We start from the raw sequence: 25,934 nt of genomic DNA, 5'->3' as shown, positions 1-25,934 counted from the left end.
TGTGTAATCTTCAAGGAAGAATAGCGCCAAATATGAACAGGGAATGGATGAAGAGAGGATTTCTGTACACTTCACTGTTTCCTTCATTTCTGTTACTTGTGCAAGTAAAGTCTTCTTCTATTTATTGTTGTAGTCCCACCCCTCCCCCATATAATGTGAAAAATAAAATTAGGGTAATGCGAATTTTACTGACCCTACAACAGCTCCAGAATAGGTGGAAAGAAAATCATTCAATGTTGTCTCCATCAGATCATCACAAATATGTTTAAAAACGGCAAAATGTATTGCAGTTAGTGCTGAGCTCCGACTATGTCACCCCGGAGTCATCTACTGATCCATCAAACGTTTCTCTGCGCCTTATCATTGGATTATGGGTCCCATATCCCAACAATGTGTCTAATCTAAAGGATGGAGGGCAATGGACACCAAGGAGATCACCTGCTTATCTAAACTCACATCAATTCAATGTGTTATATTAAACTTTAAAATCATATAAAAAAAAACGTAATTGCTGTTAGGACGGACAGGTGTCATTATAGCACATTGTCCCCCCACCCGGATCACAATTTTCGGTGTCTAATTATACAATCAGATCTCCCAAACATGTATGTCTGACTCCATCTTAAAAAGAAGTGGGTGACTCTGAGAAGATCCGTCGGGTTTGGTAATATAAAATAAAAATGATTGGGTTTACTTGGCGGGCTTGTGGCAGTAATATTCGAGGATTTTACCGCTTTGGAGTAAATATTTGGAAGCTGAAAACCGACCCAAGTGACGTCATTTTGGAGGAAGATGAACAGATCTATGAATAGAACTTCTACAATGTCGGCTTTAGCGGTATAATGCGGCTGAATCTTCCTAACGGCCAGTAGAATTATGGCGGGAGATTTAAATATAGCAACACGGAGCCATCATAGGCGTGGTCTATTAATAGCCAAGAGGGGAAATAATTTCTGGAAATATGGAGTACAATGTGTTCTGACATTGGAGCTCTATGTAGGTGTGCGTGGTTTTGGTTGGAGGAGTTTAGCGGTGAGAAAGATTGGAGAGATGAGAGAATGATGTCCTGTGATCACATTTCCCCTCATTACTATTCACCTGTATTACAAGTCTGAGTGTTAATAATAAGAAGACAAAGTGTTTGCCTTTAGAGTGCCATTTACCTGACAGTAATAATACAATTTATCACATTAATAAAATATATCCTTATTTAAAAATAGAAATAAATACTGCGTATGTCCGGCTCTTTGTACAGAGATGTGGGTGACACGTTTGTGAGGCTTCAATAAATATATAATAGTCATAATAATTTATTTATATATATTCTATATTTTTTGCGGAGATCATCTCCACTTTCTGGCCATTTCCTATTCATCTCCTGGTACTGCACACACCGAAGTGTTGTACCTAGAATGACCGCAAGGTGGCAGAGCTTACTAAACTCTCATGCCTCACTCAAGCATTGCTACAATAAAAGATTCTCCACAATCTCCCGCCATAAAATTGTTACTTTGAATTTGGGAAGCTCGTGGAGCTCTTAACTCGCAATACAATGGGGATAGAAGCAAGAAAAACGAAACATTGTATCTACTCGGTCAGCCCAGTCAAATCTTTGTCTATTTGTATCTATTTAAAGAATCAGCAACAGATCAATTTACATAGCTAAATCCATGAGCTGCCTGATAGGTAAATGACACAAATATGTACAAAGTATCAGCTACATACAAATCTGATTACAATAATATCACCTTGGATAACAGTCCTTTATAGAAGTTAGAAGTAGAAAATTGTTCCACGGAAATGTTTAGTGCATTTATTGGTGAAGTTACATATAATCTCCAATCCTGGACCCCCCTCCTTCGCTCCATAACTCCCGAACATCACATAACCTCGGAGCTGAACAACAAACCTTATTAAATGCTCTTGGACCAAGGCTGGAAAATTAAAAAGTGCCCTTTTTAAATGTATAATTATTTATTTGTTATTTTTGTATTTAGATTTTTAAGTGCTTCAGAATAAAAATGAATGTTTGAATTTAGTCAACTAGAAAAATAAAACCGCTGAACACCCCCCCCCCCCCAAAGAAAAAAAAAAAAAAAAAAAAAAAAAAAGGTTAATATCCTCAAAATTTTACAAAATCACAAAAAAAAAAAAAAAAAAAACACAAATGCATCAATTTTGCACCTTTAAAGCAGGTGCACCCACCAAGTAATGGAATCTTCAACAAGTGGTGTTTGAACCAATAATGTGTTAGTTTATAGACACTATTTAAGCAGCAAACAATATATTGCTGCTAACATTAATAGGTTACATCTGAATCAGGGCCATCTCACTGAATGGGCATGCTGGGCAGTTGCCAAGGGGCCCCACTTGCCCAGCACTAGTCCCAATTCCCATGTGCATCCCACCGCCAACCTTAACAGGTGGCAAGCGCCTGTCGTCCCTGCACTGCTGTTAGGCCACTTGGGCCGTGGAGAGGGAGCCCACAACTGCAGGAATGCCTGTCTACCTCCACTGGAACTGTTTGTGTTCACCAGACCCAGCCGCTGAACTTGGAAGCTGTCATTAGCCTGGCACTACTGTACCACTAAATATTGCCTTATCGATAATTTGCATTTTTATTCTCGTGGGTGATTGTGTAGGCAGTGCCCCAGTGCGCTGCATTGCCTGAGGCCCTTTAATGCTCTTAAGATGGCACTGATCCAAATTTCACATGTCAGAATTTAAAGTCCACAATAAAGTGACAGTACTCTAATAGTACTCAGTGGGCTTTGTATAGAATACACTGACTGGAAACATCAGGCTGTAAAGTAGTTGAGACAGCACTGATGAGGTCTATACTTAGACATACCTTTCCACTGTCCTTCTGTACTCAGTTAACAGCTCTTGATAGCCCTTCTCAAACTGTTCATGCCCTGTTTTCAGATCTATTAGGTTCATCTGGTCTGTAAGCTCCTCTGGTTTTAAGCATCTCCTCAGCTTGACCATTTCTCTCAGATTTTTCTTAAATGGGCCAACAACTATCTTTGTGATGTCTAATCTGTAAGGCCTGGATTTTTCAGGATCACTCATGCACAAAGCTGAAGAATTTCTTACACACATCTTGCAAGGTTTTTTTTTTTTAAATTGAAAAAAGACGTGTTTTAGGCCGAAAAAAACAGTGGTGCATCCGGCGGTTAAATAATTATTTCCAATATATAGCAGTTTACCAATGCATTTGTGGATTTTGGTGACCAAATCTGTGTTCTGGGTCCCCAAATCTGGTGTCCATACATAGCATAAATATATACTGTTAATGTACAGCAGTTAAAAGCTGCATTTTGGGGTGTTATTAAAAAAAGTTGCGTTTTAGGCCGAAAAAACAGTTGTGCACCCGGCATATAAATAATTAATTTCAATTTTACAGCAGTGAAATACACATTTTCTGTATTTTATTACAGAAATACTTGTTCTTGTTCCACAAACCACTTGTGCATACAGCGTACAATTATTATTATTATTATTTTTTACATTTCTGCATAGAAATTGAGAATCATTGTATTTTGGGCTCTAAAAACATTAGGCTGGGTCCACAGAGCATTTTTATGACACGGGCACTGCCTTAGTGAACATAATTGTTGACTACTGCCAGGTAAATTGACACCGGAGAGAGACAAATCTTTCAGCTTGGTGGGTGAATGCAAATAATGAGGAGAACATCAAATAAGGGACGTGGGTATGGTCGTGGTGGTGTTGGTGGAACTCCTGTTTCTGGTAGAGGACGTGGCCGTTCAGTGCCAACTACCGCTCCAAGTCAAACACCTTCCTCTAGTGAGAGTAGGCGACAGAATCTGCAGCGTTATTTGATAGGCCCAAATGCCGCTCTATGGATGGTGAAGCCAGAACATGTACACCCGATAGTAGATTGGGTAGCTGATAGTGTTGAGCGAACACGGACTGTATTATTCGTGTTCGTACCGAATAATTGGATTTTTGTTACCCGAACACGAACACGGACACTTTACTGTATATTCGGGTAAAAATCCGTGTTCGGTCGTTTTATTTCCGGGTTTTGCATGCTTTGGCGCTCTTTTCATGGCGGGCTTTCAACAGCCAATCAACAATTGTTTAACTGGTGTGCCTTAAGCCATCCCAGCCATGCCTGCAAATGTCTCAGTAGCTGTGATTGGCCGTCTGAAGCATGTGACCAAGTCTTTATAAGTTCGAGGCAGCCGCAGCGGCGTCATTATGCTGCTTAGATCAGGGACAGAGCACACATCAACGTGCTGGCTGCTGATTAGGGAAAGATAGGCAGGAAAAAACCATTTGTGTCCGGATAGAATTGAGGGACAGGTCGGAGTGTTTAGGCAGGGCGAGTTGTAGGCATTTTAGGGATAGAGTCTGCTGAATTATAGGGTCAGTGTCTTCTGCAAACTACAATCGATATTGCTGTGTGGGGGGTGGGGTCTGCACTCAATCCTGATCTACGATCTCTTCTCAATCCTGTTAGGGAGAGGCTGCTGCTGAATTTTAGGGTCAGAGTGTTCTACAAACTACAATCGATATTGCTGTGTGGGGTGGGGTCTGCACTTAGTTCTCCTGATCTACGATCTCTTCTCAATCCTGTTAGGGACAGAGTCTGCTGAATTTTAGGGAAACTGTGTTCTACAAACTACAATCGATATTGCTGTGTGGTGTGGGATAGGAGATAGGCAGGTGTCAGTGATCCACATCCATTTTTCTGTGTGTGGGCTGCAGTGAACACAATCTTTTTGGGGTGCAGTGAACACAATCCTTTTGGAGTGCAGTGAACAAAATCTTTGTGGGGTGCAGTGAACAAAACCTTTGTGGGGGTACAGTGAACACAATCTTTGTGGGGTGCAGTGAAGACAATCCTTGTGGGGTGCAGTGAAGACAATCCTTGTGGGGTGCAGTGAACAAAATCTTTGGGGGGTACAGTGAACACAATCTTTGTGGGGTGCAGAGAAGATAATCCTTGTGGGGTGCAGTGAACAAAATCTTTGGGGGGGGGTACAGTGAACACAATCTTTGTGGGGTGCAGTGAACAAAACCTTTGTGGGGTGCAGTGAACACAATCTTTGTGGGGTGCAGTGAAGACAATCCTTGTGGGGTGCAGTGAACAAAATCTTTGGGGGGTACAGTGAACAAAATCTTTGTGGGGTGCAGTGAACAAAACCTTTGTGGGGTACAGTGAACACAATCTTTGTGGGGTGCAGTGAACAAAACCTTTGTGGGGTACAGTGAACACAATCTTTGTGGGGTGCAGTGAAAACAATCCTTTTGGAGTGCAGTGAACACAATCTTTGTGGGGTACAGTGAACACAATCTTTGTGGGGTGCAGTGAACAAAACCTTTGTGGGGTACAGTGAACACAATCTTTGTGGGGTGCAGTGAACACAATCTTTGTGGGGTGCAGTGAACAAAACCTTTGTGGGGTGCAGTGAACACAACCTTTGTGGGGTACAGTGAACACAATCTTTGTGGGGTGCAGTGAACAAAACCTTTGTGGGGTACAGTGAACACAATCTTTGTGGGGTACAGTGAACACAATCTTTGTGGGGTGCAGTGAACAAAACCTTTGTGGGGTACAGTGAATACAATCTTTGTGGGGTGCAGTGAACAAAACCTTTGTGGGGTACAGTGAACAAAATCTTTGGGGGGTACAGTGAACACAATTTTTGTGGGGTGCAGTGAACAAAACCTTTGTGGGGTACAGTGAACACAATATTTGTGGGGTGCAGTGAACAAAACCTTTGTGGGGTACAGTGAACACAACCTTTTTGGGGTGCAGTGAAGACAATCCTTTTGGAGTGCAGTGAACACAATCTTTGTGGGGTGCAGTGAACAAAACCTTTGTGGGGTACAGTGAACACAATCTTTGTGGGGTACAGTGAACACAATCTTTGTGGGGTACAGTGAACACAATCTCATACTTCTGAAGCTTTGAGGGTGCTGCCTGTTCTATACTCCTCCTCCTCCTCCTCATCCATCCTTTTAGGTGTACAAACAATAGTAATTGGGGCCTAGTGTGCTTCTGTACGTGTGAAAAACATACACTTTTTTTTGATCATATTTCCTATTCCGCTATTCAATAAAAACCTTTGGGGCTCAATTAAATTGCGGAATATTCTGTGTCGGTACGTGTGAGATCCACCTTTCCAAGTTTTTGGGGTTCATCTCATACTTCTGAAGCTTTGAGGGTGCTGCCTGTTCTATACTCCTCCTCCTCCTCTTCCTCATCCATCCTTTTAGGTGTACAAACAATAGTAATTGGGGCCTAGTGTGCTTCTGTACGTGTGAAAAACATACACTTTTTTTTGATCATATTTCCTATTCCGCTATTCAATAAAAACCTTTGGGGCTCAATTAAATTGCGGAATAGTCTGTGTCGGTACGTGTGAGATCCACTTTTCCAAGTTTTTGGGGTTCATCTCATACTTCTGAAGCTTTGAGGGTGCTGCCTGTTCTATACTCCTCTTCCTCATCCTCCCTTTAGGGTAGGAAAAAATTTAATCGGGCCTAGTCTGTGTTTGTACGTGTGAGATACACAGTTTTTTATCCTATTCCGCTATTCAATACACACCCTTTTGGTGTAAAAAACATTAAATTGCGGCATAGTTTGCATATTTGACATTTGCATATATTGTGCCTTGTTGCGCTGTTTTGAGTACTCCACCAACATGGCCAGTGGCAATGACGCCGTTCTCAGCTTAACTATCCCACTTCTATGCCTCCTTGAAAAAACAATTCGGGCAATGATGGAAGAGGATGTGGCACAGGATGAGGAGGAGGAGGAGGAGGATGAAGAGGTAACATTTCAAAGGCTTTCAGGGCAGTCATTCGCAAGGGGCTCCGAGGGTGGGTTCCTGCACACACAAACGCCAGGGACACAATTGTCCAGCAGGGGCACAGTTCTGGAGGATGAGGAGGATGAGGAGGAGGAGGAGCTGGAGGAGGAGATGGAACCATGTTCACAGCAGGGTGGCACCCAGGCCAGCTCATGGCCATCACTGGTGCGTGGCTGGGGGAATACAGAGGACACGGACGATACACCTCCCACAGAGGACAGCCTTTCTTCGCCTCTGGGCAGCCTGGCACACATGAGCGATTACATGCTGCAGTGTCTCCACAACGACCGCCGAGTTGCCCACATTCTAACTTGTGCTGATTACTGGGTGGCCACGCTGCTGGATCCCCGTTACAAGGACAACGTACCGTCCTTAATTCACTCACTGGAGCGCGATCGCAAGATGCGCGAGTACAAGCGCACACTGGTAGACGCGATGCTGCTGGCATTCCCATCTGACAGCGGGGCCACAGTGGAAGCACAAGGCAGAGGAGGAGGAGGAGGAGGTCGCCAACTCAACCAGGGCACCGCCAGCACCTCAGAAGGCAGGGTTAGCATGGCCGAAATGTGGAAAAGCTTTGTCAGCACGCCACAACAAACAGCAGCACCAGCAGCTCAGATGGAACGTCTTAGCAGGAGGCAGCATTTTACCAACATGCTGGAGCAGTATGTGTGCACACGCCTACATGTAGTGAATGAGGGGTCTGCCCCCTTCAACTTCTGGGTCTCCAAATTGGGCACATGGCCTGAGCTTGCCCTTTACGCCTTGGAGGTGCTGGCGTGCCCTGCAGCCAGTGTATTATCTGAACGGGTATTTAGCACGGCTGGGGGTGTTATAACAGACAAGCGCAGCCGCCTGTCCAGAGACAATGTGGACAAGCTCATGTTCATTAAAATGAACCAGGCATGGATCCCACGGGACTTTTCCGTACCTTGTGCAGAATAGCAATGGATACCGACCTTACCCAGCCATTGTTCAATTTTTGCTCTTTCTCACTCTTTTGGGGTGTACCCTCATTTAAAATTTGTGAAAAAAAGCAGTGTTGGATACCTCGTCCTCCTCCTCAGGGCCAGATTAACGTAGGGGCTATTGGAGCTGCAGCTCCATGCAGGCCCCTACCTTTTATATAGGCCCCGGGTTGGCCATATTCACTGTGACCGCTCTTCTGTCACTTGTAAACACAGAAGTCTGGCTTCTATGCTCGCTTCCCCAGGCAGCACCCTCAGAACCTCCCCACACAGCGCGAAGGCCGGACAAGGAGGGACAGTTGCCGATGCATGGATGTGTTTATGGGCTTCAGAGACAGCATCCCATGTTGAATTAGGCATGCATGGCTGAACCCTTCCTCCTCTGGGTGCATGCCAAGGCACGGCCCTTAAGGCCCTTCAAAATCCTCAGCACCAAGACCATGATGCTCTTAATCCGGCCCTGGTCCTCCTCCACCGCCGCTTCCACCTACACCGCCCATAGGTGTGCGCAGCCTATTGCATTAGGGTGTGCACCCCAAAGTTGAAATACACATGCATGTGTTTGCCTACATGTACATGGCCCCGATACATTACTCTCCCTGCTGGCAAAGAGAAATAGAGCAGAGCAGGTGCGAGGGAGATCTTTCCCATCTCCTCACTGGCAAACAGAGCGATAATGCTATGTGCCCTAGGTGATTAGGGTGTGCCCAGGTACACCAGGCACACCCTGTGCGCACGCCTATGACACCGCCACATCCACCACCACCTCAACCTCCCTCCTACTCCTTATGGGCCTCGTCCTTCAGAGATGAAGAACATTGTTTTATTTTTCTGTTTTTTTTTTTGTTGTTTTAAGTTATTTCCCTATCCACATTTGTTTGCAGAGCACTTGCCATGCTCTTAACTACGTTTTGCTGCCATTTGCAGCACTCTAGCCCTTTCCATTGGTGTTTTAGAGCCATTTTAGTGCCTTAAAGTTCGGGTCCCCATTGACTTCAATGGGGTTCGGTGTCCGGGAAAAGTTCGGTAAAAGTCCGGGACACGGACCCGGACTTTTTTTTAAAGTTCGGCCGAACCCGTCGAACACGGACATCTAGGTGTCCGCTCAACCCTAGTAGCTGACAGTGCCTCCAGTTCCTTCACAGTATCTAACACCCAGTCCTCTGCAGAAAGCTCAGAGTTGGCACCTGCAGCTCATGCCCATCAGTCTTCCACCTCACTCCCTTGCAAATCAGCCAAGCAGTCAGAGCCCCAAATCATGCAGGAAAGTCGTATGCTTTTTGATGACTCTGTTGCCAGGGTTTTTGCTGAACCACTTTTGTTGCATGATAAGGACATGGGAATATCTTCACAAAACGCCTCTGATGATGACGAAACACAGGTGCCAACTGCTGAGGCTTTCTGCAATGTGCAGACCGACGAGAAGGGGAGGGGTCATGAATGGGTGGAAGATGATGTGGAGGATGATGAAGTCCTAGACCCAGACTGGACTGAAGGTCGTGGTAGTGAGGCGTGCAGTTATGAGGAAGAGGCAGTGGTCGCACAGAGGCAACAGCACGGCAAAAGAGGGAGCAGGGTGCAAAAGTGCAGCGGGCATTCCAGAGACAGTACGCCTGCTACTGTCCACCGCACCCAGGCACCAAGTACACCAAGGCCTGCTCCAAGGAGTTTATTGGCATGGCAGTTCTTCACACAATGCCCTGACGACAAGAGATGAGTGGTTTGCATGTTGTGCCATCAGAGCCTGAAGCGAGGCATAAACGTTCTTAACCTGAGCACAACCTCAATGACCAGGCATCTACATGCAAATCATGAACTGCATTGGAGTAAACACCTTAAAAACAAGGAACTCTCTCATGCTCCTCCTGCTCCCTCTTCTGCTGCTGCCCCGTCCTCTCCCTCCACCTCTGGCGTCACCGTGACACCTGGCGACCAGCAAACAGAGGATGTTCCACTAACACCACCACATACGACACCATCACCAAGCATCTCCAACATGTCACACGGCAGCATTCAGCTGTCAATCTCCCAAACATTGGAGAGAAGGAGGAAATACCCACCTACCCACCCTAAAGCCCTGGCCCTGAATGCCAGCATTTCAAAATTACTGGCCTTTGAAATGCTGTCATTCCGTCTGGTGGAGACGGACTGTTTCAAACAGCTGATGGCGGTGGCTGTCCCCCAGTATGTTGTTCCCAACCGCCACAAAATTTCCAGGCGAGCCGCCCCTTCCCTGCACAACCAAGTGGAGGATAAAATCAAGTGTGCGCTATGCAACGCCATCTGTGGCAAGGTCCACATAACCACAGACACATGGACCAGTAATCACAGCCAGGGTTGCTATATCTCCCTAACTGCACACTGGGTAATTGTAGTGGCAGCTGGGCCCGAGGCGGATGGCGGTTTTGTGCATGTCCTTCCACCACCGAGGATCGCAGGGCATTATTTGTTGCATCCTGTTGCTTCCTCCTCCTACTCCACATCATCCTCCTCCTCCTCCTACTCCTCATATACCACCCCCACATCCGGTCATCGAAAGAACCTCACCCCCAAATTCAACACAGCCCAGGGTAAACGTCAGCAGGCGATTTTAAAACTCATGTGTTTGGCTGACAAACCGCACACCACTCACCGCACAGGAGCTTTGGAGGGGCATAGAACAGCAGACTGCTGACTGGTTGCTGCCGCTGAGCCTCAAGCCCGGCCTGGTGGTGTGTGATAATGGGTGAAATCTCGTTGCAGCTCTGGGACTAGCCGGTTTGACGCACATCCCTTGCCTGGCGCATGTTCTGAATCTGGTGGTGCAGAAGTTTCTTAAAAACTACCCAGACATGTCAGAGCTGCTGCTGAAAGTGTGGTCCATATGTACGCACATTAGCCCACATGGGTCTACCTGACAGCTAATTACGTAGCATTCTGTGGCTGAAGGTACATTAGGCATTCACACAGTATATACAGAAGCAAGTGTCGGCCTGTATAGGCTGCAAAAATTATCTCACATGGTTTGAACTGACAGTAAAAAACTTAGTTTTTGATGGCTAGAGGTACGGTAGGCATTCACAGTACACAGAACTGTAAGTGTCGGACTGTATAGGCTCCAAAAATTAGCTCACATGGTTTGAACTGACAGCAAAAAACGTAGTTTTTGATGGCTAGAGGTATGGTAGGCGTTCACAGTACACAGAACCGTAAGTGTCGGCCGTTATAGGCTCCAAAAATTAGCTCACATGGTTTGAACTGACAGCAAAGAACTTAGTATTTGGTGGCTGGAGGTACATTAGGCATTCAAAGAAAAAAATAATTGCTGGCCCTGAAAGGCCCCCAAAATAGCCATTCAATGGACATGAAATGCCTTTTAATGCCGCTGTATGTAGCGAAGCCAAGGACCAGGAATTGTTGTGGGTGGAGAAATTTCGATGTAACCTGGTCTACTGGTCACATGTGTTGAATTCCTCAGAGATCCATGCCTCATTCATTTTTATAAATGTAAGGTAGTCTACACTGTCATGAGCTAGGCGAGTGCGCTTATCGGTCCCGATCCCCCCTGCTGCGCTGAACGTCCTTTCGGACAGGACACTGGATGGGGGGCAAGCCAACATTTCCATTGCAAATTGTGCAAGCTCTGGCCAGAGGTCAAGCCTGCCCACCCAGTAGTCCAGGGGTTCATCACTCCTCAGAGCGTCCACATCGGCCGTTAACCCGATGTAGTCGGACACCTGTCGGTCTAGGCGTTCCCTCATGCTGAATCGGGAGTACAGCTGTCAATGGTTCGGCTGAAAGAAGGATCTCATATCTGAAGTGACCAAGACATCTTCCAACTGCCCTCTTCTTGCAGGCGCTGTTGGATTGTTACCCGCAACTGTCTCTCTGTGACTGGAAATTCCTCTGCCAGCGCACGGAAAAGCAGAATGCAGCATTTCCCGCAGCAAGGCCTGGAAGTGCTGCATTCTGACCGCCCTCTGTGAATGTGGTAACATTTCCGCCATTTTGTGTTTGTACCGGGGGTCTAAGTACGTTGACACCCAGTACATGGTCCCTGACCTTTTTTGCATTTTATACGGGGGTCCCCCTTAAAACGCTGCAGCATGTAGGCCCCCATTCCCACTAAACTGGAAGTGGTATAGTGGCCTGCTTCCAGCTCATCATCCAGGATAATGTCATCCTCGTTCTCCTCCCCCCATCCACGGATAACACCAGGGAACCCAGAAAGGTTTAAAGCATGCTCTTCTTGCTCCTCCTCATCCCCCCCAGCACCATCCTCCTCCTCTGACTCCTTTTCAGACTCCTGCTGTTGATTTGTCTCAGATGGAGTAGCACCCCCTGGGAATTCATTCAACATTGCGACTTCCTGATCTTCCTGCCCCTGCTCCTCGACGGCTTGATCAATGACACAACACAGTGCACGCTCCAGAAAGAAGGCGTAAGGTATTATGTCATTTATGGTGCCCTGGCCATGACTGATCAGTTTGGTGATCTCATTGAATGGCCACAGAAGTCTGCATGCGTCCCGCATGAGCAGCCACTGGCGAGGTGAGAAAAAACCCAAGCTCCCCAAAACCTGTCTTGCCGCCGAGTTCGAACAGATAGTCATTAATTACAAGTTTCTGCTGGAGCAGCCTATCGAGCATATGCAACGTTGAGTTCCATTGTGTCGGGCAGTCACAAATAAGACGCCTGAGGGGCAGGTTGTGTCGCCACTGAATCTCAGCAAGGCGAGCCATGGCTGTGTAAGATCTTCGGAAATGGCCCGAGATTTTCCTGGCCTGCCGCAAGACGTCCTTGACCCCAGGGTATTTAACAACAAATCACTTCACCACCAAGTTCAGGATGTTTTTTTTATTTTGGCCTGTTTCAGCGTGCTCAGCAGATTGGCACAGTTGTCGCACACCACTTTACCAACTGACAAATTCAGCAGTGTCAGCCACTGATCTGCCTGTGAACGCAAAGCTGAAAGGAGTGCATGACCAGTGTGGCTCTTGGCTTCCAGGCACTAGGGATGATCGAACGGTTCGGGTCCACCATCGGTTCGGCCCGAACATTGGGTGTTCGAGGTTCGGCCGAATTTAGAACTTTTTGCCCAAAAAGTTCGGAATTCGGCAACCAGAACCGCCCAAAATGCAATGCTTCAGGAAATGGGCTTTAAAAGCCCGTGATTGGACCAGAACCATTAGCAAAAGCCAATTGAGGGGGCAGAAGAATGCTAGGAATGTGATTGGAGTGACTAGGGGGTCCCTAGACCAATCATTAGTGAATACGCCCCCCAGTATATAAGATCGCCCCCGCCATATTCCCAGCATTGTTATACTGGACATGGAAGAGAGTGGAAGCAGTTCTGTTAATTTTACTTTAAAAGTGTCATTTAGCTATTTTTAGTGTGAGGAAAGGGATATCTAGTGTAGTTAGAGTGCTCCTTTACACTTAAGTTAGCTTCAAAAATTTAGTTTCTGTAGGGAAAGTGTTAAGTGTCAGGGGACCGTAGTGTAGTGTAGGGTTAACTGACAGTGACTGCTATGGCAGGGTGACAAAACCCTTCCATAGCAGGGTGACCGCTATAGAGAAATGATCATTTCTCTGCTTCGGGACAGGAATGTGGCTTCTCACCAGCAAGCATTTTTTAATGCTGCAGGGGCTGCCACTGCCAGTGCTTTTTTGAGGACATGTTTGATGTCAGACATGACATCTGAATATGTGTATAGGGGGTATATATAGACATATATGTCTGAATATATACCCCTAGACATATATAGGTGTGATAGTAGCAGAAATAAATGCTTGCGCTAATGAAATCATTTACAGTAATATATTTCTGCTACTATCACACCTATATATGTCTAGGGGTATATATTCAGACATATATGCCTATATATACCCCCTATACACATGTTCAGATGTTTTGCCTGCCTCAAAAGAACCCCAAAAAATGCCAAAAAAACGCTAGTGTCAAAAAAAAAAATGCCCAGGTGTGTTTTTGCTGGCATTTTTTGGGGGGTTTTGGAGGCAGGCAAAACATCAGAACTTGTGCACAGTACCACTATACACAAGTTCAGATGTTTTGCCTGCCTCAAAAGAACCCCAAAAAATGCCAAAAAAAAGCTAGCGTCAAAAAAAAAATGCCCAATCTTTATGAAGCTCATGTATGTTCCAATCTGCTATTTTAGTAAGGTGACAGGCGGCGTAATAGTTATACAGGTCAGGAAGGCCAATACCTCCTTTAGATTTTGGCCTCGTGAGAATTTTATTAGAGATGCGGGGCTGTTTGTCCCCCCCACAAAAAGGCAGTGCTGATACGACGGTAGGTTTTGAAGAAGGATGGGGGGAGCAATATGGGGATCGTTTGGAGGACATAGAGGAGGCGGGGTAGAACATTCATCTTTAGGACAGCCGCCCTGCCGAACCAGGGCAGCTGCAGCTTGGACCAGGACCGGAGATCTTTCGATATTCGTGCAATGAGCTGTGGAAAGTTACGATCGAATAGGTGTTGGAGATTAGATGGAATTTTGATGCCCAGGTAAGTGATGGAGTCCGATTTCCACGCAAATGACAGCGCTTGACTTCCGATTGGGGTAGGGTGACATTCAGCGCGAAGGACTTGGAGAAATTAATCCGAAAGTTGGAAAGAGAAGCGTACTTGTCGAACACTTTGAGGAGTGCAGGCAGAGTCGTGATGGGGTCAGTGAGAAACAACAGTAGGTTGTCTGCATAAGCGGCGATCTTGTATGTTCCGTCAGCGAAGCGAACCCCGTGAACTGTGTCGGTTTGTCTAATCTTGTGGAGAAGGGGTTCCAGTGTCATGATAAAAATCAAGGGAGACAAAGGGCACCCTTGTCTAGTACCATTGGAGATATGGAAGGCACTCGACAGAGTGTCGTTAACACGTACCCGTGCCTGTGGCTTAGCATACATTGCCATGACATATCCAAGGTACCGGGGACCTAGTCCCCAGGCGGAGAGCGTCGCCGCCATGAAATCCCACGACACCCTGTCGAATGCCTTCTCAGCATCCAGGGAGAGCAGGAACCCCTTCTGGTTAGTGGTAGAGAGGACATGGTGCAGATTAAGCGCTTTGATGGTGTTATCCCGAGCCTCGCGGCCCGGGACAAAGCCAACCTGGTCTCTATGGATCCCTTTGGGTAGGAGCGGGAGTAGCCTGTTAGCCAGAATCTTCGCGAACAGCTTGACCGGGGTGACTTCTTAACCTCTATATGGTCATATTCTGGTGACCACATTTGGAGAATTCCCTTGCTTTCACTCTACCTGATATAAATGGAACAAAGATGAGAAAGTAAATGTCTGTAATTGGGCACAGAGAGCAGTAACATCCTGTCCAATTATACTCTTCTTTACTCAAAACTCAATATATATCTATAATTTACCTATTATTCCTAATGATGGATTTCTTTTTTTTTTTTTTCCCCCAAATCAGGTGATCAGAGGGAAGGGGAGGGTGAAGGTCTGACTTTGTGTCTGGAGGTAAAGGCCTGAGAGGGAGGGGTGGGAGGGAGTTTTTGAAAGGAAAAAAAAATGATTTGCAGCAAAGTTCTTATTACTGAAATAATATTTTGTGAATTCAAATGTTGATGGATTGGCTCTTTAAACGCCAAATTAACAAATGATATTCTAGATACAAGGATATAAAACAAACATTATACATGAGTAGCCGCCAGTATAGATTTGCAGCAATATCGGACAATAAACATACTCAGAGTATAAAAACATGTTTATCATGGTGAGCAGATAATGATACATTGCATATTAAACATGACATTGTGTAATCAGCTGAGACATTTGTATGTATAACAATCTCTCCCATCACACAAGGATCTCATGTCACCGGCTGATGTTTTTCTTCCAGGCTCCTTCTACTCAGCTATAGATGAGCAGAGTTCTGTATTAGAGGGAAATGTTTCCTGATGGTCACTCTTCACTCATCTAATGTGAAGATCATTCTAGAGGGAGATGTGAGAAGATTGTTTTCTGTGTAGAAAAGAAGATAGAAGGAAGAATGGGACAGACACTCAGGATGATGGAGGTTTTTGCAGCCTCTGTGTTCAGCCTCCTCAGCAGCTCCTGACAGCTGTAAGTGACCCCCGATAAGTGACAGTCCAGTGAGCAGATCGGGTCCCCGATGAAGATCGGGCAGCGTTCTATTTCAGATAAAAGTCGGTTTTCTATCTACCGGGGAAACACAACGAGAGAAGATTCTCCAACTACTCCATGATACTGAGTGGGCGTGTCTGATGTGTAACCAATAGCAGAGCGTGAGGCTTGTTGTGTACCGACCAATAGCAGTGTAGGAAGTTTAACTATATAATCCCAGAAGAGGTGAGTGGGGAGTTTATCTGTCCAATAGACTTTCTAGAACCATGACTGAGACTGAGAGCGCCCCAGCCGCCGCTCCTCCAGCGGAGCCCGCCGCCAAGAAGAAGCCGGCTAAGAAGGCGGCAGCCGGAGGAGCCAAGAAAGGCAGCAAGAAGCCGTCCGGTCCCAGCGTGTCCGAGCTCATCGTCACAGCCGTGGCCGCTTCCAAAGAGCGCAGCGGGGTCTCCCTGGCCGCCCTCAAGAAGCTCCTGGCCGCCTCAGGATACGATGTGGAGAAGAACAACAACCGCCTCAAGGTCGCCATCAGGGCGCTGGTGACTAAGGGGAGCCTCGTCCAGGTGAAAGGACATGGCGCCTCCGGATCCTTCAAGATCAACAAGAAGCAGCAAGAGGGCGACAAGGCCAAGAAAGCCCCCAAAAAGAAGCCAGCAGCTGCGGCCAAAAAGCCAGCCAAGTCCCCTAAGAAACCGGCGGCCAAGTCCCCCAAGAAGGCAGTAAAATCCCCCAAGAAGGCAGCCAGCAAAGCGGCCAAGAAACCGGCAAAGGCTGCAGCTGCCAAGAAGGTGACAAAGAGCCCCAAGAAGCCCAAAGCTGCAGCCAAGCCCAAAAAAGCCGCCAAGAGTCCGGCTAAGAAGGCGGCAAAACCCAAGGCAGCAGCCAAGCCCAAGAAGGCCGCTCCGAAGAAGAAATAAATCCAAGCAGCAGCCGGAGGACTCCTTCATCTACACCCCCCAAAGGCTCTTCTCAGAGCCACCCACCTCCTCCTAACAGAGCTCTACATACCGACCAGGAGCCTCATTATACCTCCTACCTCCACATCCTCATCACATTCTACACTGACTACTTACACCTCATCTTCTCACAGCCACCCTCCTACCTCCTCCTCACACATCGCAACCCTACACAATCCCCTCTATAGAACAATTCCATCATACATTCATACAGCGGGAGATCCGAACGCATCGTGTGTGCATCGATATCGGTTATGCAATTCCCGGTGTCACATCTAGAAAACGATCACTTGGCAGTTTTCTCTAAAAGCTCTCATTGGTAGACAAATGAAGCACAAGCAACCGATTGGTGCAGCGGGACATTTTCAAATTGGCCGCCAAAATCTCACAGCTTTGATTAATGTAACAGTTCCCTCCCAGAGGGGAGATTGGGAATAAATAAACTAATAATGGGAACAAAGGGGTTCCAGGGGAGTTCCCCGGATTCTCCCCAGCAATGATTTGTTTTCTATACAATATGGGATATATTCTTCCTTCCAGTCTCTCCATGTGTGCAGCCCCGGCCGGCTCTGATCTCCTCTCATTACACAGTGCTAGTAGAGGACATGACTGCCCCTTCCCTAGTGACACCCCCATGTGGACGCCGGTTTATTCCCCCAATATTTTCTCTTCAGCTGATCAATCACCACATCTCTATCTTTGCCAAGAGAAAACCGATAGAAGTATCTAGAAAAACTGATGAAATTATTGTTAGGTGTAAAAATGAGACACAGAAATGGTGGATGGGAAGTCAGTGTGTAGCTGTGTTCCCCTCCCCCTCTCTATCCGGGAATTATTGTATTGGGTTAGAGAAAAAGCAGAGGAGATTCTCCAAGTATAGATTGTTCATAAAAGGTATGAGTTGTTACTTTGTGATGGATTGATGATGGAAATAATTGCACTAATGAATAAATACCGAACCCCCCATCGAACTTTTGTACTTTTAAAGGCGAATTTTGCTTCTAGAAATATGTCTCCGACAAATCGGCTACAATTCTATCAGTTGAAAACTATTATCATTGAACGGATATAAAAGTAATACAGGGTCTAGATAAAAGGAGAAAGGAATGCAGCGAAGCTTCTCTCTTCAGTGGATAAGATGAGAATTTGCAGACTGGAGTTGGGAGAAGAAAAGAGAGGGAAGCGGAGATCTCCCCGGCGGGGTAAATTGGCTCGGTGTGATCATTGTACAAAAACTCATCACTAGAATTCTATTACAGCACGAGGAACCGATCCATACATTCATCTGAAAATAATTTTATATATATATAAATAAAAGTGTAATGCAAGTTGTTTGGATTCGCCCTGCATTCGGGGTAATAGATATATAGAGCTCTGTATATAGGAGGATGTGGTGGCTCTGAAAAGAGCCTTTGTGTTGGGATGATGGGAGTAGTAGTAGGGGTGGTGGTTCCGCTCCCCCTCTATGCCCTCTCTCCGCGGATGCGGCGTGCCAGCTGGATGTCTTTGGGCATGATGGTGACCCTCTTGGCGTGGATGGCGCACAGGTTGGTGTCCTCGAAGAGTCCGACGAGATAAGCCTCGGAAGCCTCTTGCAGAGCCATGACGGCGGAGCTCTGGAAGCGCAGGTCGGTCTTGAAGTCCTGGGCGATCTCTCGGACGAGGCGCTGGAAGGGCAGTTTGCGGATGAGCAGCTCGGTGGATTTCTGGTAGCGGCGGATCTCTCGGAGAGCCACGGTGCCGGGCCTGTAGCGGTGAGGCTTCTTGACTCCGCCGGTGGCCGGGGCGCTCTTGCGGGCGGCTTTGGTGGCCAGCTGCTTGCGGGGAGCTTTCCCTCCGGTGGACTTCCGGGCGGTCTGCTTGGTTCTCGCCATCTTTACTCAACTCTCTGCTGGAACAGTGAATGTGAATCATTGCCGCTCTGCGGAGCGATTTATACACTTCACTGCCTTCCGATTGGACAATTAAAGCACAGCCCTTTTCATGATTGGTTTACTTAAAAAAAGCGTCATTTTTAAAATGCCCGCCAAAATCTGCACGTTATCTTCGTAAGTAGAGTTGTCTTCTTTGTGTGGGATGGGGGAGGGGAGTTCCTCTACATCATACAAGCGCTCTCTATTACCAAAAAGAGAAAACATTCATCAGAAATATCTTTATATTCAAAGATTAGAGACTCCTTATAGATTTAGGAATTATAGACTGTGAGAATGGACTGGCGGTAGATCTCTACCTTTCTATATGATGGGAAATAAAGGATTCCATGTTTCATTATCAGATCTGTGTAGGATCATGGAACTGACCTCTATCAGACATGTAGCAGTTACAGATTTCCTCATATTAAAACTAGAATAAGAAAAAAGTGAAAGGACTGGTAGAAATCATGACACTGCCAGATATGTACAATGAATCAATAACACAAATATTTCATGTCTGAAGAAGCAGATCTGTCCCCTCTTAGAAACATTGTAAACATTTTGCTGGTTTCTAGTTACAAAGTAAATGAAATTCTCTTCGGAGTATTGAATGGCTGAGGATCCTTTCTATCAGTTTTCCTTCCTGCCAAATGAGAAAATATTCATCAGAAATATGATATAAAATAAAAAAGATCGGAGATTCCTAATCGGTGTAAGAATTAGAAGATCTGAGATTGGACAGTTTTTCTCCATAATACAGTAAAAGAGATGACAGAAAATCCTCCTCCGATCTCACTGATCTGATTATTCCGTTCTTAGTGAATAACAAGTAGAAAGTTGACTTGCACAGCTTGTTCCATCCAGCACAATTCTGTACTAACATGGAGGGACAGATCGCTGAGCAGACAATGAATCGTCCCCCCAGCATTGCCCTCCCTGCTCCGGGCAGATCTGGGATCAGTCGGTGTCATTGTTTCCAGATGGATCAGCGCTCAGGAAGTTTTCTATCAGAACCATTTGAATGAAATTGAACTAAACTGCTCCAATGTATTCTCTATGGAGGAGAAACACTGACACCTGCTGGTAAAAAGAGGAATGACTTCCGTGCGGGGATCTGTGAAGAGATACAATGTAATTTCATGGCTTCCTTTCCGAATCCATAGGAACAGAATAAAACGGATTAGTGTGTGCAGTTTGATAACAGAATTACAATTCATAGCTGAAGATCTGAGGAAATGGCATCCAGACTGCAAAATGTATCGGATTATTTTGCATGTTTTTTTTTTTTTTTTTGTGTCAGATAAAACCTTTAGAAGTCGGCAGATGAGGGATCGCTCGGTGCGATCATTATTTCTAGATGTCCCATGTGGATCAGTATTAAACCCTAACACCTGTTGCTGAATTCCCATTCCCCTTTCAATCAAATCCCTGTGTAATCATTATAATAGGTGTGCCGCTACTGCACCTTTCACACATAGATAGATAGATTTTCGGTATATCTATCTATCTATCTATCTATCTATCATCTTATGTGGATCTAAGATCGATCTGTAATGAATGATCCATTTGTCTATACGGTGGTACACCTCTAATTAAACAAGTAGGCTAAAAGATCTGATGGCTGAGAATGGGGCATGTTTGATCCAGGGTGTATTGCTGCAGAATAACACATTAACTGATACAGTGCAATGATGGGGTGAGATTGGTTGGTGTATGAGCACTGAGGGATGGAATTGGTGTGTACCCCTCTGGTTATGTGCAGCAGCTGTGCCGGGTCCTATCCCATTCTAATAGAAGATGATGAGAGATCCGGGATTCTGGAGACATAATACAATGTGTGACATCTCATCTGTTCCAGGACTCTGGGGGAACATGACTTGTGAGAGATCAGCAAAGGGTTCTAGATGTCCCAATCTATCTATGACCTGAAGGAACCCAGAGCCGAGCGTTCATTGTGGGGACTTTATATAGTAATCTGGATAGGAAGGTCACCCGTGAAAGGTGTTGGAACATCTGTTATAAACAGGAGGATGGATTGAGGGGAGAACTTTATATGCAGGAAGCGTTAATGGACTATGAAGTCTTCTCTGGTCAAAATATGTAATAAAAAGTCGGCTAAACGATTGTGATAATTATTGGGAAGGAAATGGATTTCTAGAAAATATTGGAAAACTGATAATTCTTCATAAGACAATTGTCTAAATGTTGGGGTGGCTAGAAGAATTTTAGTTTCCATATTGATGGAAAAAAAGGGGGAGGGCAGTTGTATGGACATTTGAGTGCGCTCACATCTCTGGTATTCTTCTTTCTTTTTTTCCGGTTGGGGTCATTTATCTAGGAGATCTGCACTCTACTAAAAGCTGGGAGGTATTATGTCTCGTTTTGGGTGGGGTAGGGGTGTTACAAATGCTGCATTTTATGGTATTTTTGCGATTTCTATGTACTTCATAATATATTATTTTATATATTCTTTTTTTATATTAGGATACTATTATATTTTATTCACTGAATGTGTCTGTGTATGTAGTGAGGACATTTATTTGGAGGATCCTGGGTGACGTCAGAGACATGACCTCACCAGTAATGATGATCAGGTAACATCCAATGGTCACCCAAAAGGAGTGAAATGTTGTTCTTTCTATTGAACAAAGAGCATCATCGAGCGGGAAATTCAAATCACGGAACTGCTGAGGATTGGATGATTGAGAGCACAGAGAGGCGGACTTATTGTGACGTCAGGACGCGCCCTCCTCCCACCCCTCCCCCTTATTCTCCATCAGGTCCGCCTATGCTGCATATAAAGCGAGGCTGGGTGCTTTTCCTTCACATTCGTCTGTTACACGAAGAGCTTGGAGATGTCTGGTCGCGGTAAAGGAGGAAAGGGTCTGGGGAAAGGAGGCGCTAAGCGCCACAGGAAGGTGCTCCGGGACAACATCCAGGGCATCACCAAACCCGCCATCCGACGTTTGGCCCGCAGAGGGGGTGTTAAGCGCATCTCCGGTCTCATCTATGAGGAGACCCGCGGAGTGCTCAAAGTTTTCCTGGAGAATGTCATCCGCGATGCCGTCACCTACACCGAGCACGCCAAGAGGAAGACCGTCACCGCCATGGATGTCGTCTATGCCCTAAAACGCCAGGGCCGCACTCTCTACGGATTCGGAGGCTAAACCCCAACATCCACCGCTTACCCACTTCACCCCAACAAAGGTCCTTCTCAGGGCCACCCACCTTCTCATACAAAGAGCTGTAACCATTTATTTCTCTTAGATCAACTTTTAGCACGTCGGAATGAAAGCTTTTTAGCTAAACACATATTAATCCGATTGTACAACTTTATTTTACTTGGAATACAACAGATCGAAGCGATCTAGTGTCTATATTCTCTCCGCTTACAATATCGTTAGATCACTTTATTCTTTTTCAGCTAGCTTGTTGAGACACCGATAAACCCCTTTCTTAGGCATTACTCCCAGTCACCTCACATTTCTTTATAGAAATATTCGGGGTGTGATAAGGGGACAATAAATATCGCTCAGTGACATTTCTAGATGATCATTACTCTATTTTCTCATCATAAAGACAGGTAGAAGTCATGTGACTGTCGTGTTCTGTGTATAGCGGTGGATTCCGAGCACTTGCAATAAAGGACATATTTTGGTCAGTAATAATCCGGTCACCCCTCTCTATTCTGATTGAAATTAAAGTGTTGATCTTTTTTTCCGATCAAAGTTCTCCTCTGCTGATCTCAGTATTCAGGGTCAGATTTGGCGGTATAAAAGAAATGGATTTTTGTGTAACGATTTACACAATTCAGGCGGGTGAAATTTGAAATATTGGCCAATCAGAGTTGTGGGAGATCCCACAGCCAGCCACTAATGTCTTTCCTATGAGGAGTACAAAGAAAGTGTGCGATCTCTCTCCTTTCTCAGAGTAGAGGTCACGTGTTCAGTGACTTTCTAATCTCTACAGCAGGGCGGACTCTGAAGTATAAAACAACAAAACGGACGTTTCTCAATGTATGGATTATCGTTGTGGAATTGCACTGTGAAATAAAGGGGCCGTTGATGAAAGCTGCTGTATTATCGTGATGGTAGATGTGAGAGGATGGGAAGTGTAGAGAATTGTGGCGGGAAACATGAAGATTGAAGCAATCAGAACTGTGAGATGACAATGTATATTTGTGTTGCGGTGAGAGTGAGGGGGGGGGGGGGGGGGGGGTTCCTTTTCAGGTGAGAGAAGGATTGTTTATTTTTAGAATGATTTGTGATGAGAAGTAAAGGATGGAGGAGAATGAAGAGGAGTCCCTGTAATGAGAGGACATTGCTCTATAAAGGGACACTGAAAGCGTTCCAATATAAACATCTATCATCATTTCTTATTACTGCCACGTGTCATCCTAAGACATTGTTCCCCCCCATGGGGAATCACACCTTCTAGTCATAGTAAGTATTTTATTTCCTACGTGGAAAATAAATGCAATCTTTCATTGTTACAATCAGATCTCCGAATAACAATGCAGATGTATGCAGCTCTTTGTATGTAGATGTGGGTGGCTCTGAGAAGAGCCTTTGTTTGTGTTTGGTGAGGAGGGGGATGGGGAGATTGTTGGGGATTACTTGGTCTTGGCGGCCTTGTGGCTCTCGGTCTTCTTGGGCAGCAGCACGGCCTGGATGTTGGGCAGGACTCCTCCCTGGGCGATGGTGACGCCCCCGAGCAGCTTGTTGAGCTCCTCGTCGTTGCGGACAGCCAGCTGGAGGTGTCGGGGGATGATGCGGGTCTTCTTGTTGTCGCGGGCGGCGTTACCGGCCAGCTCGAGGATCTCAGCGGTGAGATACTCGAGGACGGCGGCCAGATAGACGGGAGCTCCGGCCCCGACCCGCTCGGCATAGTTACCCTTCCTGAGCAGGCGGTGAACACGACCGACTGGGAACTGCAGACCAGCCCGGGATGATCGGGTCTTGGCCTTAGCCCGAACCTTTCCTCCTTGTTTGCCACGGCCAGACATGATTCTGTGATATTGGAGCTCTCAAAGAGATGTGAATGGCTGTAGCCGCTCCCTTTCCTGTTATACTCTGAATGATATGACGTCTCGCCTTATGATTGGCCACGTTTGAAGTCAGCCAATGCTCTCTAGGTTTGTATCTAAACCAATCATTAACTGAGGAAAGAAAACATGACGTCACTGCCCATCACATGGCTGAGTCTTCCAATAGAAGAGTGAGGAGGATAGAGGCTCATTTGCATAGGACCGCCTATATAAGCAGCACATGAGGGCGGCGCCAGCACACTTTTCTCTTCTCAGAGCGGAGGAAACATTCTTCTTATCCCTTATCATGCCTGAACCAGCCAAGTCCGCCCCGGCGCCCAAGAAGGGCTCCAAGAAAGCCGTGACCAAGAGCCAGAAGAAGGACGGCAAGAAGCGGAGGAAGAGCAGGAAGGAGAGTTATGCCATCTACGTCTACAAGGTGCTCAAGCAGGTCCACCCCGACACCGGCATCTCCTCCAAGGCCATGAGCATCATGAACTCCTTCGTCAATGACATCTTCGAGCGCATCGCCGGCGAAGCTTCCCGCCTGGCTCATTACAACAAGCGCTCCACCATCACCTCCCGGGAGATACAGACCGCCGTCCGCCTCCTCCTGCCCGGAGAGCTGGCCAAGCACGCCGTCTCCGAGGGCACCAAGGCCGTCACCAAGTACACCAGCGCCAAGTAATACCCCTCCCCCACCCATCACCCCAACAACACACAAAGGCTCTTCTAAGAGCCACCCACATACTACACAACCGAGCTGTCATACAATCTTCATGTATCGTACAATGTATTACCTTTACAAGTTTTAGCTGTCCGGATAACAGAAAATGAACTCAAAATAACATCATTAATAATCTTGAGATGAGAAGTAGGTCGGTCAGACTGGAAGGGGAATGAATAAAACCTTCCTTCTAATCTCATCCTTCTTTATTGCAGAGATCGTCTCCCCTCTCTGGCTCTATACATTTCCTATTCCTCGCCTTGTACTGCACACACCCAACTGCTCTAATCACTTCTGCTACATTGTTACAATGAAAGATTCTCCGCAATCTCCCGCCTTACATTGTTCCTTTATCTGGGGAGATCGTGGAGCTTTTATTCCACAACACAATGGGGGATAGAAGCAAGAAAAGTGAAACATTGTATCTGCTCAGTCATCTCAGATCGGCTAATCCGACACTGAATATTATTCATAGAAAATATCACTCTTTCCGGGACGGTCCCTTCAATTCCAGGAAATATGTAGAAATATTGTTGTTTTGATTTTGCACTGTTATTAGATGTTTGCTATAATAGAGATCTATGAAAAGTCTACGGAACAAATGTTTTCTGGGCTGAAAACCGAGAAAAATCTCCAAAAATTATTTGGATTCCTCCTAAAGACATCGCTGACCAATGAAGGCTGATCATGAAACCGCTCACAATTCTGATTGGCTCAGATCTGAATTAGCCATTTTCAAATCTTCCCGCCTGAATTGTGAAAAACGTTACAGACAAATAATCAGTCCCATTATAACACCAAATACCACTGAGATCATCAGATGAGACATTTATCAGAGAAATATCTTTAACACTTTATTTGTAGGCAGATTAGTACGGAATAAACAGAAATGAAATTGGAAGATTATTGAATAATGTAAAACATTTCCATATGTTCTCAGGATCGCAATCTTCGGTGTCTAAATATACAATCAGATCTCATACACATGTATGTCCGGCTCCTTCTTAGATATAAGTGGGTGGCTCTGAGAAGATCCGTTAGGCTTGGTAACAGGAAAAAAAAAAAAAAAAAGAAAGGGTTTACTTGGCGGGCTTGTGGCAGTAATATTCGAGGATTTTACCGCTTTGGTGGAAAAATTTGAAGCTGAAAACCGACACAAGTGACGTCATTTGGAGGAAGATGAACAGATCTATGAATAGAACTTCTACAATGTCGGCTTTAGCGGTATAATGCGGCTGAATCTTCCTAACGGCCAGTTAAATTATGGCGGAAGATTTAAATATAGCAACTCGGAGCCATCATAAGCGTGGTCTATTAATAGCAAAGAGGGGAAATCTGGAATACAATGTGTTCTGACATTGGAGCTCTATGTAGGTGTTCATGGTTTTGGTTGGAGGAGTTT

General features: G+C 45.8%; 5 protein-coding genes across 5 annotated transcripts; 3 read left to right on the top strand and 2 right to left on the bottom strand.

Moving 5' to 3' along the window:
- Nucleotides 1-16,179: 16,179 nt before the first annotated feature.
- LOC309543905 (uncharacterized protein) lies at nt 16,180-16,827 on the top strand (the record flags this gene model as incomplete). The annotated part of the gene is made up of 1 exon (XM_082276318.1): nt 16,180-16,827. One exon carries the CDS (start codon nt 16,180-16,182, stop codon nt 16,825-16,827), a length of 648 nt encoding a protein of 215 aa, XP_082132444.1.
- Nucleotides 16,828-18,329: 1,502 nt separating this feature from the next.
- LOC309543918 (histone H3.2) lies at nt 18,330-18,740 on the bottom strand (the record flags this gene model as incomplete). Its single annotated transcript, XM_082276330.1, has 1 exon — nt 18,330-18,740. One exon carries the CDS (start codon nt 18,738-18,740, stop codon nt 18,330-18,332), a length of 411 nt encoding a protein of 136 aa, XP_082132456.1.
- A 2,894-nt stretch (nt 18,741-21,634) lies between these two features.
- On the top strand, nt 21,635-21,946 carry LOC309543914 (histone H4; the record flags this gene model as incomplete). Its single annotated transcript, XM_082276326.1, has 1 exon — nt 21,635-21,946. One exon carries the CDS (start codon nt 21,635-21,637, stop codon nt 21,944-21,946), a length of 312 nt encoding a protein of 103 aa, XP_082132452.1.
- A 1,445-nt stretch (nt 21,947-23,391) lies between these two features.
- LOC309543912 (histone H2A type 1-like) lies at nt 23,392-23,784 on the bottom strand (the record flags this gene model as incomplete). The annotated part of the gene is made up of 1 exon (XM_082276325.1): nt 23,392-23,784. The coding sequence occupies one exon, from the start codon at nt 23,782-23,784 to the stop codon at nt 23,392-23,394; it is 393 nt and encodes a 130-aa protein (XP_082132451.1).
- Nucleotides 23,785-24,112: 328 nt separating this feature from the next.
- On the top strand, nt 24,113-24,493 carry LOC309543909 (histone H2B 1.1; the record flags this gene model as incomplete). The annotated part of the gene is made up of 1 exon (XM_082276322.1): nt 24,113-24,493. The coding sequence occupies one exon, from the start codon at nt 24,113-24,115 to the stop codon at nt 24,491-24,493; it is 381 nt and encodes a 126-aa protein (XP_082132448.1).
- Nucleotides 24,494-25,934: the final 1,441 nt, after the last annotated feature.

This window comes from Pelophylax lessonae, assembly GCF_965119305.1.
Source record: "Pelophylax lessonae genome assembly, contig: HAP1_SCAFFOLD_508, whole genome shotgun sequence".
Classification (NCBI taxonomy): domain Eukaryota; kingdom Metazoa; phylum Chordata; class Amphibia; order Anura; family Ranidae; genus Pelophylax; species Pelophylax lessonae.
This window is presented reverse-complemented; position numbering and strand designations above follow the sequence as displayed.